This window comes from Ailuropoda melanoleuca, chromosome 4 (genome assembly GCF_002007445.2).
Source record: "Ailuropoda melanoleuca isolate Jingjing chromosome 4, ASM200744v2, whole genome shotgun sequence".
Classification (NCBI taxonomy): Eukaryota; Metazoa; Chordata; class Mammalia; order Carnivora; family Ursidae; genus Ailuropoda; species Ailuropoda melanoleuca.
In genome coordinates this window covers 71,018,245-71,032,914 of record NC_048221.1, presented here as the reverse complement: position 1 = coordinate 71,032,914, position 14,670 = coordinate 71,018,245, and the positions used below count along the sequence as shown (strand labels likewise).

General features: G+C 39.3%; 1 protein-coding gene across 3 annotated transcripts in view; it reads right to left on the bottom strand.

Annotated features, from left to right (window-relative positions):
- CAMKMT (calmodulin-lysine N-methyltransferase) overlaps window positions 1-14,670 on the bottom strand; it is a 386,188-nt gene that overhangs the window by 53,600 nt on the left and 317,918 nt on the right. For 2 of the 3 annotated variants that reach the window (XM_002912408.4, XM_019809592.2), the window contains exons 6-7: window positions 14,175-14,238; window positions 6,833-6,899 (exon numbers count right to left, since the gene is read on the bottom strand). The exons of the other annotated variant lie outside the window; for it this stretch is intronic. In XM_002912408.4, the coding sequence (XP_002912454.1) occupies window positions 6,833-6,899; window positions 14,175-14,238 (131 nt within the window). The remainder of the gene's footprint in view (window positions 1-6,832; window positions 6,900-14,174; window positions 14,239-14,670) is intronic. 3 annotated transcript variants of the gene reach the window in all.

The window sequence follows — 14,670 nt, the reverse complement described above, 5'->3', positions numbered from 1 at the left end:
GAATATTATTCAGCCATAAAAAAGAACGACATCCTGATACATGCTAAAACATGGATGAACCCCAAAACATTATGTTAAGTTAAAGAAACCAGATACGAAGGCCCACATATTGTATGATTCCATTTGTGTGAAATGTCCAGAAAAAGCAAATCCATAGAGCCAGAAAGTAGATCAGTGGCTCCCTGATGCTAGGAAGGAGAAAGGGGGTAGGGGCAATGGGCAGTGGCTGCTAATGGGTCACTTTGTTCGGGGGTGATGAAAATGTTCTAAAATTGATCATGAGGGTTGCACAACTCTGGGACTATCCTAAAACCCATTAAATTGTACATTATTAAATGGGTGAATTATATCTCAATAAACTTGTTATAAAAATAATTGCAGATAACATGCTAGAATACAATAGCATGTTAAGAGATGAATTAAGACACCATGACCAAATGACTAGAAACACAGAGATACTTTAATATTAAGAAATCTGTTAATATGAGTTGTCACAGGTATAGGCGAAGTCAGAAAAACAATTTGTATCAGCTCCACTCATGCTAAAATGGCATCTGCTGAAGTTCCATATTTATTTGTAATAAAATCTCTTAAAAACAAGAAGATCAATAAAAACTTACTTAACAAGATAAAAAAAAATCCTATACATTTCCACTCAAATGCTAATGCATATCTAATGGTGAAATATTAAAGGAGTCCCAACAAAGTCAGGCTCAAAAATGCCTATCATTTAATATCATCTTGGAAATCTTTATTCAGTAAAATTATACAAGAGATACAAAAGAAGACGTATAGGAATTGGAAAGAGTAGAAATCAACACCATTTGCAGATGGTGGGATTGTTTATTTGGAAAACTCAAGAGAATAAACTGACAAACTAGCAGAAATAATAACTCATGGAGGTGACTGAACATTTACTGTACAAAACCCAATAGCTTTCTTTATATACATAACAACCAGTTAGAAAATATAATGAAAGAGAAGATCTCATTTATAAGAGAAACAAAACTAGTTTCTGAAAATAAACTTAACAAGAGAAATGAAGAAAGATTTCAAATGCTAATGAATCATCTAGAAAAACTTTAATAAAAAGGAAATGCCTTGCTCTTGAATAGGAAGACTCAGTCATCAAGATGTCAAGGCTTAGTAAATTGTATTCCTTTCAATCACAATGAAAATACCAGTATAGTAAAAATACCAACATAATTTTAGAAAATTCTAAAAGAATAATGACAAGGGACTAGTCTTAACAGATAGAAAAATATATTACACAGTTGTAGTAATTTACACTTTGGTCGAGTCATATGAATACACACAGTTCGCTTCTGAAAATTTGTTCTGTAGATATACTTGCTAATGTATAGTCTTTGCACAGCTGCGTTCACTGCAGCATTATCTGTAATGGCAAAACACTGAAAACAGACTATTACTAAAGTAAAAAATTATTTTTTTAGCAATGGATTATGATATGGTCATGCTCTAAAAATTAATTTTAAGATTGCCCCTTGTCCATTTTAAAGTGAAGAAACCTTTTGAAAATGAAGACCTTTTTATTTGATATGTAACGTTGGTGATACAAATTTCTAGGAAGGAGCGATTTTTCTCTTAAGCCTGGAAAGCATTTCCACAGAGGATGCAGTAGTCTGACCTGCACACCTGGCTATCCATATAGAACTTGGCCGAATTTGGGTGGTGAGATTTTGATCTTGGTGAAGTGCAGGGAAGCGCATGTCCAAAGAGTTAACACAGTGTTATTCCAGAATAAAAGGCCTTAATTTTTAATTTGCTGCAGTTTATTTTTTTTAATGATTTTTTATTATATTATGTTAGTCACCATACTGCTGCAGTTTAAGAGGATGCCTTAAAAATACAATGTCCCCAAATGTTAAAATCTGGCTCATTTTAATACAAGAAGGAGATCTCCAAGAAAATATCAGAAACTGGATAACATGCCTGTGGGAACTGGGTCCTTCAGTGCAGAACACTAAATCGTAGGGGACATGGGCCCTTCTTTATATTTGTCAGGCAAATAAAAATGTTCATCATAGAAAGCACACATGGTCATTTCATGTCCCCATATTCAAGATAGCAACGGAAAGAAAAGGGTCTGTGGCATCTCTAGAATTCTCAGCAGTTCTCAAGATTCTGTTGCCATAATTGTAGCAAAACCCACTAACAGGCATAGTTTATCAGAAAATTTCTCAAAGAGAGCCCTCAGCCTCCTTATCTTGGTTACCTTCTTCTAACCTTCCTCTTCAACCTGACAAAGGACAGATAAACACCTACTTACAATGTCAGTTTGTCTACAGACACGGCATGTGCATGCCTGAGAAGAAGTCTATCCTGAAATGAAAGTCGGCTATCTGATGTAGAAACTCATGTCTGAGTCTCTGGAGCTTGACTCTCTCCTGCTAAAAATTATCTGGTTCCATAAGCTTTACGATTCTTGTCTTTCAAAATGTGCTCCAACTACAAATCTTAAAACCTCTCCTCTAAGGGATAAAGTGTACTAATTGCTTCAGGGAATCAAAAAATGTATTAAGCAGAATCCTTGCCTTCAAGAAAATTCGCTGTCTCCCCTGCTAGAGTGTGAGCTCCAAGACGGCATGGACTTTCTCAGTCTTGTTTATCACTGCATCTCCAGCACCTAGAACAGCACTTGGTGCACAGAAAGTGATCAAAATATTTGTCAAGAAATGAATGAACCAATGGCCACGAACACGAAGACAACATGCTTTGAGCAGGAAGAGATTATAGTATATTGGACCGTGGGACCAGTCTAAGGCCAACAGAAACTAAACGGATGACAAGATTAGGGCCAGAGAAGGCAGGAGAAATGATAATTAGGCCATCCTTAAAGGAAGGATTTAGGAGGACACGGACGAGGGGAATAGGACTGGCTAAGGCCAGAGACGGGAAAGACCAGATGTGTCCAGAAAGTGCAGAGGCTCGGGTGGCCACGGGAGAGGGCCATGGGAGAAGGTGTATGTTGGGGTAGCAGAGGGAGCTAGATTGAATGAGCAGAGTGAAGGAAGTGAGGGCAGGCTGCAGAAGGCCTAGAAAAATCAGCAACTGGATCCCACTTGGTTGAGATTTACACTTTTAAAATCATTTTTCATACCCCCAGCTTAACCTTTCAAAGAAAATGAGCCTCTGGAAAGATATAAATCTTAAAAAGTAATAGGGCAATGGGGCCAATAGCCAGTCCTGGGGCCCCACATAAAGGTGAAATTTGGGTTATAAAGAAGTCTTCAATGTTATAGTAAGTTCCATAGTTTACTAAAATTAATGGTTTATCAAAGAATAATAAAAGCCCCGGGCCTAAATTCACTAGCAATTTTCACCCAAAGATAAACTCTTTTCTTAGGCAGAAACTTACTTTTAATATCACAGCAGGGTATATTTGATAGATTTTTTAAAAAAAATATTGTAACTGTTAACTAATATTAACCAGAGAATGACGCCATTCACTAATTCTGGAACACCTAGAAACATGTAGACGTCAAAAGCTCCAAATTCTTCTTTATTAGACAGTCACAGGTTTGAAGACAGCTTCAGATAAACCTAACAATTGAGAAGCCGTAAATATCCTTGCTCTTTCAACCACTCTCCAGCTATATTTAGCAGCACGATTTCCTTTGTTCACAAGTTACTCTCGATAACTCCCTATTTGTATTCCCAAGGCAGAATACCTTGGACCTATTAGGTAAATGAATGGATGGCTGCTTGGATGGACAAACAGATGAACCATCTGTGACTGTATTAAGATCTGTGAGACGAAATGGATATAATGCTTCGTCTCTGTGCGTCCTAGATCTTTCTTGGCCAGGGCTAATGCTTGCAGGCCTCCACAAACATGTCTGTCATGCCAAGCAACAATTAGATTAGGATTAAAATGGAAGAGAGAGAGTAAGAAAGTTTGTTATTGAAGGAGGAGCATTTTTCTAGGCAAGGGTGGTGGTGAGGAGGGGAGGAGGGGTGGGCTCACTGTGGAGGGGCTGAAGCTTACATGCGCAGGTCCCTCACTTGCACAGGCGCCTTCCAAGGCCCACCAGGAGTCCTAGCCATGTGTTGATGTGGTCAGATGCTTCCGGAGAATTTACCAACGCAAGGTACGATCGAATCCATTCTCCTCATGAGGGACTTCAACCTAAGTTTCAGGCCCCACACTGCTGGGTCGGCCCTGGCTGAGAGGCAGGAGGAGTGCGGGTCCTCGCTGAGCGAGCACACTGTCAGAGCAGTGGGAACGGGCACTTGGGGGGCCATTCGCATTTGTGGGTGGTTTCTCATTTTTAAAAACCACCATTTCCTAAGCCCGGAGTTCTCAATACCATGATATTCCTTTCTGCTACTACATCGTCTTTGCACATGAAGTCACAGGAGACATTCAGCTGTTCCAAACTTCATGTCAAGCTTTGAAGTGCTTTTTAATAGCGGAAATATTTGGCTCACGGGTGGGCTTTGTAGCTATGGTAAATACTTCTCAGTTATCTGTCGCTACTGTTATTCCACACCTCCAATTTGGAGGAGAAATTCTGTATATGCATTGAGGCACTAAAAAAGAATAGTGAACTATATCTTAGCTCTTTTGTGAACAGTTTCCTTTTATTTCTTCTTGCATGGAACTAATGTGCTCATTGTATTGTACTGGTTATGGGTGGGAAAGCAGAAAAGAGAAGGGAAATGCTGATTATTACATCACTGGTTGGCAGTTCCTCTTCGCTTCTGGAAGGTTAAGTGGTCAAGTAGCTTCTTAATATGACATCAAAGGCATTTTAAGGACTGACTCATCCCCCTGGTTTTCTGGCAAAGTGCTTTAGTAGACTTTGGACAAAATGCTTACAGTGGCTAAAAGAGAAAAAACTGACCACAGTTAATATGAGATAATGACCAAAAACCAAAAACCAAAAACCAAAAACAAAAAACAAACCCTCCTCTTGGAGGTTCCTGAATGACTATCAACACGTAGACTGTATGTCCACGGACATACTAGAAAAATATGTTTAGAGCATTTCTGAGAACAGACAGAGACAAAGGCCATTGTGGATACATCCTGTATTGAATAATGACATTTTGCTTCTTTCTGTAACTTAATTATTTTATGAAGAGATGACAGAAAATACTGTTGCACTCCAGAAGTTAAACACTTGACATTTTTTATTCCTCAAAATGGAACATTTTCAAAATCTAGATATGTTTATTAATTAGTGATTATTAACACCCAGTAAACAACATTATGTCTTGTAAAAACACAATCTCTCTTCACAGCATGACGCTGAATGTATTATTCCCTGATTCCATATGCTGAAATACACTCAAATGGTCACAAATGACCTTAAGCATTAAATAAATGTAAATGAGGACGACATAGAAAATGTGCTTTTGATTGATAACTAAAAGACCAGGTTGAAAATCACGTCCCAAAATGAAGTCCTCCCCAGAAGGCTATGGCAGTCCTCACTGCAGCATAAAGGCTGCCCTAAGAATGGAGAAGACACAGGTAGCGGATTGTTCTTTCTCCTGACCCTCCCGAGGCTTTCTGGGAAACAGAACTGGTTTGTTATTAAATGAGAAACACAGGGCATCCCGTCCCCTGTGCCACCAGCTTACAATAACATTCTACAGCAGGATTTAAAAACATATATGGACACTTGCTTACCTTCACCAGCTGACATCAGAGAAAAATAATTATTGCTATTCCACAGCTTCAACCCGATAGGTTGACCACTGGAGGTTTTTTAAGCATTGTTGCTGTTCACTCGTCTTTTTTTTTTTACCCCCAAACTGGGTAGTTGGGGTGGGAGAGCATCCTCAACACAGAATAAACTCAAAATATCAAAGGATGACAGATGAGCGGTCAAAAATAAATTAATCAGGGGGCGCTTAATCAGCGGTTAAGCGTCTGCCTTCGGCTCAGGGTGTGATCCCGGCGTTATGGGATCGAGCCCCACATCAGGCTCCTCTGCTATGAGCCTGCTTCTTCCTCTCCCATTCCCCCTGCTTGTGTTCCCTGTCTCGCTAGCTGTCTCTATCTCTGTCAAATAAATAAATAAAATCTTTAAAAAAAATAAATTAATCAGATAAAAATTAGATCGTTCTATGTCTGGGGTTCAACATCTAAGTGAAAAATGCACAAATACAGATATTTCATGTGAAAAGTACTAAATGATTACTCACTCTTCCAGGTTCTATCATCAGGGCAAAAGAAAACATAGCATCACAGAAAACACCATTGTTTTGGTTGAGGGTAAGCATCTCTCCAAGTCTGAATAAGAATGAACAGAACCTAAAAGGGAATGGATACCTAGACTACCTTAAAATCATGAACAGAGCAGGGTTTCTCAATCTTGGCACTACTGACACTTGGGGCCAGATAGGTCTTCATCGTGGGCATTATCTTGCGCGTTGTAGGACGGCGAACAGCCTCCCGGGCCTCTGTCTACTAGATGCCACTAGCAATCCTCTTCCCCAAGTCAGGACAAGGAAAGAGTCCCCAGGGGCAAGACTGTCCCAAAGTTGAGAACCTGAGGAATACAGCCTTCATAAGGAGATCCCAGGAAGCCTTCTCCCAGCCTCAGACCGTATACTCTCAATCCTGAAATCATTCCCAACCCAGGGTTCAACATACTTCAGTTTTCTTCGTTAGCTGAAGATAATGAAAATGCCTGCCTGCCTCCTTACGGGTTCTTCTGAGCATTAAATAAGACATTTTTTAAAGTGCTTAAAACAGGGCCTGACCCACAGTAGGTGCTCAGTAAATGTTAGCTGTTATTGTTTTAAATTATCATCCACAGAGAAAACCAGAATGTTTTAATAAAGAAAGGTATCTTACCAGCTTGATATTTTCCGAGTTTTAAATGCACCAGCCTTCTGATTCCTTGTGATGATGTCTCCCACGTCTACAGGACACAGTTAAGAAAGCTTCTGCAGTGACTGTCGACTGACTCCCCCCCTCAGAAAGTCCACAAACAGTGATCTTACTGTACGTGGGATCAGCACAGTGAAGAGAAGAGTTGTAGGGTGTGAGGCAAGAGAAGAAGGGTCTAGCCTGGGCTCTACCACCAAATGTTGACTTATTTGCCTCAGGCAAGCTCTTTTAATTCCCTGGGCGGCAGATTTGTCACCTGTCAAATGTACATTCAGGGAGCACGCTTGCAAGGCCCAGGGTTACGGCGCTGGGGGGTGTAGATGATTACTGCGTAGGTGCCGTGCCCCACCTGCTTAAAAGAGCAACAAGCCCAAAAGCAAGTCTCTTTCAGTCAGTGGGGAAAGGACCTGGACCAAGAAAAGCTGTATTTCTGGAAGAGATGTTTGAAGAGCTGGTCCTTTACATCACACAGCGCCATCTTGGTGCAGGTGTGTGGGAAAAATCATGTCGGGTTCCAACAGTGGGCAAAGCTAGACTTGAGATCAACCCCTTTTGCTTCAACTTCTGGATGCTAAATCTTACAACTGTTCTTGTTTCTCTTCTTGCTCTGGTCCTTGCACAACCCAGAGCCAAACGGATGACCTAACTCTGTCAACCACCAGAGCTCTCATGGCATATACTTTCTGAACTGACCTCTCATCCCGGCTTCATCACATTATCCTGGCTTTCTGATTTCAATTGCCCTCACTTTCTCATTTATTTTATACGGCATATTCTATGTGTCACTGTAAAAAGCTGCAAAGTCCCTCTTTCGGAGGTTTAAATAAACAAGAAATAAAATAATTCCAGTGAAGGCTGCAAAGCTGAACTAAATTGGGCCCATGGGGAGGACACCAAGGAGACAAGCGATGTTCCCCTATTGCTCAGAAAAACAGATTTCCTGAATGCTCGGAGCAAGCATTGGCCAAGATCTCCCTGCAAGAACAGAGCCACAGGACTTTTTAACCCAAATCTCTGCTTGAAACATCAGGCACACCCATTTCTTCTCTGAGTGAATAAGCAGGTACTGTGATGGCTTTCTCCCCCCCCAGGAGTGGGTAGGAAAAATCAATTAGGTCTCCTAATGAAGGGCTTTGTGGAGGTTTACAAAAGTGCTATAATGCAGACTTTTTTTTTTTTTCTGGGTGAACTTTCCTGTATGCAAATTAAATACCGTTAAATTACATTCATTAAAAAAATAAAAGAGACTAATTTGCCTACTTGTTTTGATTAACTAAAATGACACATCGGCCTACAGTTCTGTCTATTTCAGGAAGAAAGTATTTCAGGAGAGTCTTCTAAATGAAATGTCTTGTAGAAAAGGACAGCTGACATCTTTATTCTGAGAAGAACAAAATGAGTGAGGAGTCAACTGACAACTGTTTTCGGTTGTGCTCCCCCCCTCCGGCCACACCCTACTCCATGTTTCTATGACATCCAACCGCACGCGGCAATATGCCCGCTACACCTGTAGCGTCGTGTGAGTACATGACTAATCTATCAAGCAAAACATATTATTTTGTTAGTGGAGGTAATACTTTTTATAAAATAGTCACAGGGAAGTTAAATTATATAACTCTGAAAACCTATTACTAATTTTTAGTAAACATCTTAACGCTATATGCTTTTATACAATTCATAAACCCGTGACTCCAGGTGGTCAGGTTGAAGAAAGTGCACATATTCATATTCTAGAGGTGCTTTTTTTTTTAATGAAAAAATTCACAGCAGTATTTAGGCTGCTTTATTTTTAGAGCTGGGAAGGAAATACATTTTACAGTTTAGGAGGTGTTTTTATATTAAAACAAGTACAAAGAGAAAAAGAAATGGCAGGAGCGTATTAAAATATCTTAAGAGATATATTCTGATATTCTGCTCCCCCACCCTTCACTTTAGGTCAGATTTGGGGATGGTTCCTCTGGCTGGCACTGTGTCTAATAATAAATTTTGTCATTTTTCTGTGTCACTGCAGAGTGATAAAGGACATCCAATCAAATCAAGTCAAAACGTCCAGGATGGTGTTCAACAGGGTGGACCAAATCACATTCCCTGTACTGTACCCATCTTCTGGAAGTCTTCAGTGGGAGGTGCTGGGTGCAAAGAAAGCTTTCGTGTGGTTTCTGATTAACTGGACACAGAACAATCACCTCCAGTCTCCTTGCCTGGGCTTTCACAGCCACAGGATCTGTCTAGAAGAAACCAGGTTTCTATATCCAGGTCTTCTTCCCCAAAAAAACACAGCTCAGGAGTGGGGCTCCCTTTTAATTTTGGTTCAGTTGAGTTTTATTCTTAAAATATATATTCTTCTATAATAACAAGCTATTTAAACAAGTAACTTTAACTTTATATCTCTAAATATAATTAATTACATATAAAATATTATTTAAAATATTAGTGATTGTGATTGTTACATTTATCAGTAGTCACATCTACATTTTGGGACCTGGCATTGTTCTTTAACAAGAAAGTTAGTTTTAAAATAATAATATTATGATTCACAAAGCATTACTTTCTCAGTGTATGTTACCTCTACTTTCACTGGACCATCCAAGGTAAGGGTAGAAAATCATGAAATTATAATATAAATCCTGTTCATTTTGATCTCTAAAGGTTTTTTAAAATGCTGGAGGTGGCAATATTTGCCAATTTAAAGGCTGCAAAATATTCTTAAATGTGCTTGTAATCAAAGGAATTGAGAGGATGACGGGACGGTGCTTGGAACTCTGTTAGCAATGTCAACTGTTACGTTTTTGGATGAGAGGCCTTTTCTTCCTGAGGGTCCTGAGGAAACTAACATGACACTCACCAAACCATTCTAGGTCTTGGTGAAACAGAATAGTTTAATGGGGTGAAATAAAAAAGCTTTGAAGTCAAATGAACCTGGCTGGCTTCTAAACCGATTCTGCGACTTAGCGGCTGTGTGAACTTGGGTACATTAGCCTCTCTGAGGTCCATCTCAAAAATGGGAATAATGATCCCTATTTTATAGGCTTAATGGAGTACCACATAGGATGAGCCTGACCATATAGGTGCCTAATTCATGTCAATTCATTATCTTTTTTAATAATTCAGGCAAAAGCTTCGGAGGAATGAAGAGGCTGGTGAGTGACTAAAATGAGGCTTGGCAGTCAAGCTTTATTTTCTCTCCCTGCTGCTCAGACCTAATTATGTGGACATTTATATGGTAGAATTTAAATAACTGGAAGGAATCAAAGAACTTCCCGCCTTTAGACTTTCGGTGTCTCTCACATGTATAAATGAGCTCCAGCCAAGGCATAGACTATGTCCCACAAGAACAGGGACTTGGTTCGTCCTGTCCACTGCTGTCTTTGCACCCGAAATGGCAGGCAATTAATGGTGGTTGGATTAATTTTAATTAATCAGTTAGATTAATTTATTACTTAATTTAAATTGAATTTTCAAAGCTATTTATTGAGCTCCTACCCAATATGAGGCACATGGAGTCCATTAATGACTCATTTAGCAAACAGAAGTGCAACTGCACAGACATGAGAGGAACACAGGACGATGGCCTCGCATTGCCAAGGTCTCCACCATCCCCAGCACGGGTTGCACAGTCTATAGGGAGCTTAATGTGTTAGTTGCTCAAGTCAGAGATGCTGTTAATAAATAAGATAATGTTAAGCCAGGGCTATCTCCTTTAAAATGCACAGGAAATTTTACTAAGTTGGGGTCAATCCTAAGCTCGAGATCATGATCCAGACTGTGCATACTGTGGGAATAAGATGCTTGGATCGGGAGCACGAGGAATGGGTCACCAAGCACTGCCACACTCCGCAGATAACATGCTTGATGCTTCCTAAGGATGGGTCAAGGCAGGGTGCTTGTGTTGGGAGAATTAGTGAGTGTACCAGAGAGGGCTGCTCGCCTCTAGGTGTTGTGCTTCTATTCGTTATGATTTGGAAGAGGCTCAGCATGAATAATAACTCAGTATACCATTTCTCCCCTCTGTTCTTATGTCATTGTCATCACCAGCTACCAACTTTAGGGAGTTATTATTATCTGTAGGCACTTGGAGATTTCTCCCTTTATTACACCAAAAGGGCTGTGTCAAAGTAAAGGGAACACGTTTCAGACTATCTTAGGTGAAGTTGAGAACTGGATGAACCAAATGATGCCATTTCTAATTCATCGTTTGTTCTCTTTGGGTAGAGATAAAATGGCATCTGTAAAGAGAGAGAGCTCTTGGGTAGGGGGGCTCTGGGTTACACCCAGCAGTGCAGTTTAAGGACCAAGGAAACCTCAGGGACACGTACCCACGGGTCTGAGAAAATATTTAGGCCTTACATCATTCACTTATACCTCAAGTCTTAATCTCTTTTCAGATATCTCTGTTTAATAGATCTCAAATCATCATCTAGCTTTCCAGGGTCAAGGGAGAGAGCTCTGGAAGACATAGCCAATCCATCTGATACATCTTAGGGAAGATTATAAATAACCTCACAACTGGTTGATGGGCTTCTATGATATAAAGATTCAGAACTCATCCATTCTTACCTTACATATTTAAAAAATAGAAATAATTGAAGATAAAAAGGAAGTATCAAAAATGCTATTTTTTTTAAAAAAAAAGGTAAAAATCAGAACCTTAGAAGCTTAAGAGACTAGGAAGCTAAGATTCAGTTGGAGTCATTAAATTCGGATGCTAAGAACAACAAAAATAATTTTTGAAATGATGAGAATAATGTACAGGCCAATACTCAGATGTGATGTGGGACTGCCAGGTCGATTTTCAATTACATTTCACTGATGTATTCATTTGTTTCTTAATGTGCTCATCTTGCCCATTAAGAATAATTAGCAGCTTTGCTTAGAGATTTTCTGGTTTCTGGCAATGTCTCTCCCCCTTTTTTTTGTTGACATCCACTTTTACTTTTTAGAAGTAATTTTTGGATAATATCCTACAACTGCTATATAATTTAGGCTTCCTAAAATTTTAAAGAAAAGATTTGTAAACAGTAATTTTTAAATGAATTTGTTTCAATCCATATGCATCAACAGTATGTGAGTCAGTAAATTAGTTATTCTTACAGAAAGTGGGCACACAAATAGAAAAAAAATTTTTCATTCATCTTAACCTCAGCACAACAGCTTATAAGGAATGCCAATTGTAAGCTCTGTTACCAAATCAAGAATAACATTAGTATTAAAAGCAGGAAAAACACATTGCCAATTTTTAAGGCTTTAGGCATGCTTTTTTCTCTTAATTAAAAAAAAAATTAGATCTAGTTACAAAAGAAAAAAGCCCACAAACATGGAACAACTGCATGATAAAAACTGAACTCCACCAGGAAAGTCCTAAGAGATGAAATAAAACACACTACCGGTTTTGGTCTGGATCCTGAAAGGACCTACTTTATCTACATTGTAAAGTTCTTCCCCTCCTGCCCTTTGGCACCCCGCTATATTAAACCCATTGTAAAACCCAGCACAATAAAGCACTCTCAGGGCTGAGCTTCTGAGGACCAAATGTTAAAAATCCATTTTCTTGGGAGGGGGCTGTACCAATCATTTCTTTGAAAGGCCAGCAGAGTGAATACAGAATCTGAGATTTCCTCTCTGATTTCAAGAGCTGGCATGGCATCTTTGCTGTTTAAAGCAAAGGTGTGCTAATTAATGACATTAGCATTGCTTCCCTTCTCTGGAAGCTCTGTACTTTAGCTCAATAATGATTTTAGTACAATTAAATTTACATACTGACTACAGATGTTCCTATAGTTTGATAAAAGTTCTAATTTGTTTCTGACGCTATTAAAGGAGACACCTGCTGACTTGAGAAAAACCTCAGGTTGCCGGGCCCAATCTGAAAGTTTCTGTGGCTAAAATGACCCTCTCTTGTCCAATAATCCTCCTTCCCCCCTTTGCACCCCCTCCAAAAAAAAAAAAAAAAAAAACNAAAAAAAAAAAAACCATCCACGGGGGCTGAGCCAGCATACCTGCCTTCCTCTCGCTCTCTGTGCTCCCTGACAGGCGGAGGAGGAACACAGTGAAATGATACAGTGTAAGGCATAACTCAGAATAAAGCAGAGTGAATGAAACAACATCGGCTCATCTTTGGGAATATTTTGAGAAACTTGCGACAGTCTGAAGATCATGATTAAAATCCTGCATCTTAAAAAAGGAAGCACCTTTTGTGATCTCTTTCCCTTGTGTGAAAGGCCAGGATCGTGATTGGCTGTTTTTCCTTCCTGAATTTTTTTTTTTTTAACTCTGTCAGGCAATTAGCTGGGTGGGGCTCTGTAGGGCACACAAGCGCCGCTGAACAGTATTAGCTACTGTGTTTCTCGTACCTCCTTTCTCCTGTTTGAGCAGCCTGATGGAGCTGCTGCAGATTTTATTTTTAAAAGATCATAAGGCACAGGCAGAAAAAGAAAATTGGAAAATGGGCTTTCTGTAAGAAGCCGCAAAAAATCAAAACTGCATTGGCATTTTAGGGGTCTAAGACGCAAGTAAGTGCATTGCCTCCTTCATAATGTAAATGGAAGGCATACCAAAAATCCAAAGCAAACATATCTTCCACTTCTCTCAATTTCTAACGGCTGTTAACTGCGCCTGAACAAATCAGCTCGATTGCTAAAGTAGCCACAAATTATGCTTGCTTTCTTAGTGAGAGTACAGTTCAATTTTCATGAACTCTGTGTACACATTAGTAAAGCATAATCTAATATAATGGGTTTGGAACTGTAATAGCATAGCAGAAAAAAAGAGATAGCTTTTATAATCCTAAATAAAAGGACATAATGAAAAACTGATAGTTGTTTCCAGTGGGGAGCTATAGGTTACCTCTCGGCAATTAGAGTAGGTCCCATCCTACCTAGCACATACGCACAAGATCAAACCCAAGAAAGGTCACAATGAACGTGAAACCGGAAGTTAGTTTTCGCAAGCAATAGTGGATATAATAAATATTCAATCATTCACTTTATACCGGGAAATTTCAGTGACAGTAAAAGGACAAGAATGCCTGAAAATTATTCTGAAATAAGTGTTCTTATTGCCTTGAGTGGTCCACAAATCATGGGCTCCTTTCACAAGAAGTGACTGTAAAAAAAATCTATCGAAATAAAAGAAAAAACAGTCATCGCCAATGAATTCCATATATTTCTACTTTTTCTTAATTACTTATCATGTGTGTGTGGGGGATTCTTTTTTAATACCCCATGCTGTCTTTCTTTATATCAATTGTTACTCAGCCGGGAAAAAGGAATGAGCACAACAAACCCGTTTTCTATCTGAATAAGGATACTTCTGATGGCCTTTTCATTCCCATCAGTTAACAGAACTTCTTTGACATCTGCAGAAATAGCAACCTGAAAAAAAAAAGGAGCACAGCAAACAATGAGCAAATATGCTTGTCTGTGTGGAAGTGAAGACAGGAGTGACAAGCCTTCAGTATCATGCTTCCTCACCTATTTCTCTGTAACAATCTTCAATCTTTTTTCATTTTATGTCTGCATTATTTTAATCATTCAATCAAATCAGTCAATACTTTTATCATTCCATTTGCGGGAGCCTCTATCTTGCTATCATTCTGTTCGGTAATTGCATTGTGACAGCGGATGATGGTATTCTGAGAGGCTTTCATTTGTGGGCTTCTGTTTATCTAGAAGAGCCATCATACAAGGCTGTCACTCTGCCTTTCAGCTTGCTTCTGTCTGACTGCCTGATGCCCTTCATATAACTTTGCATTGCAGGCAGATGGCTTTGTGAGGGTAATTTTTTTGTGAGCTTTGACATGCTCG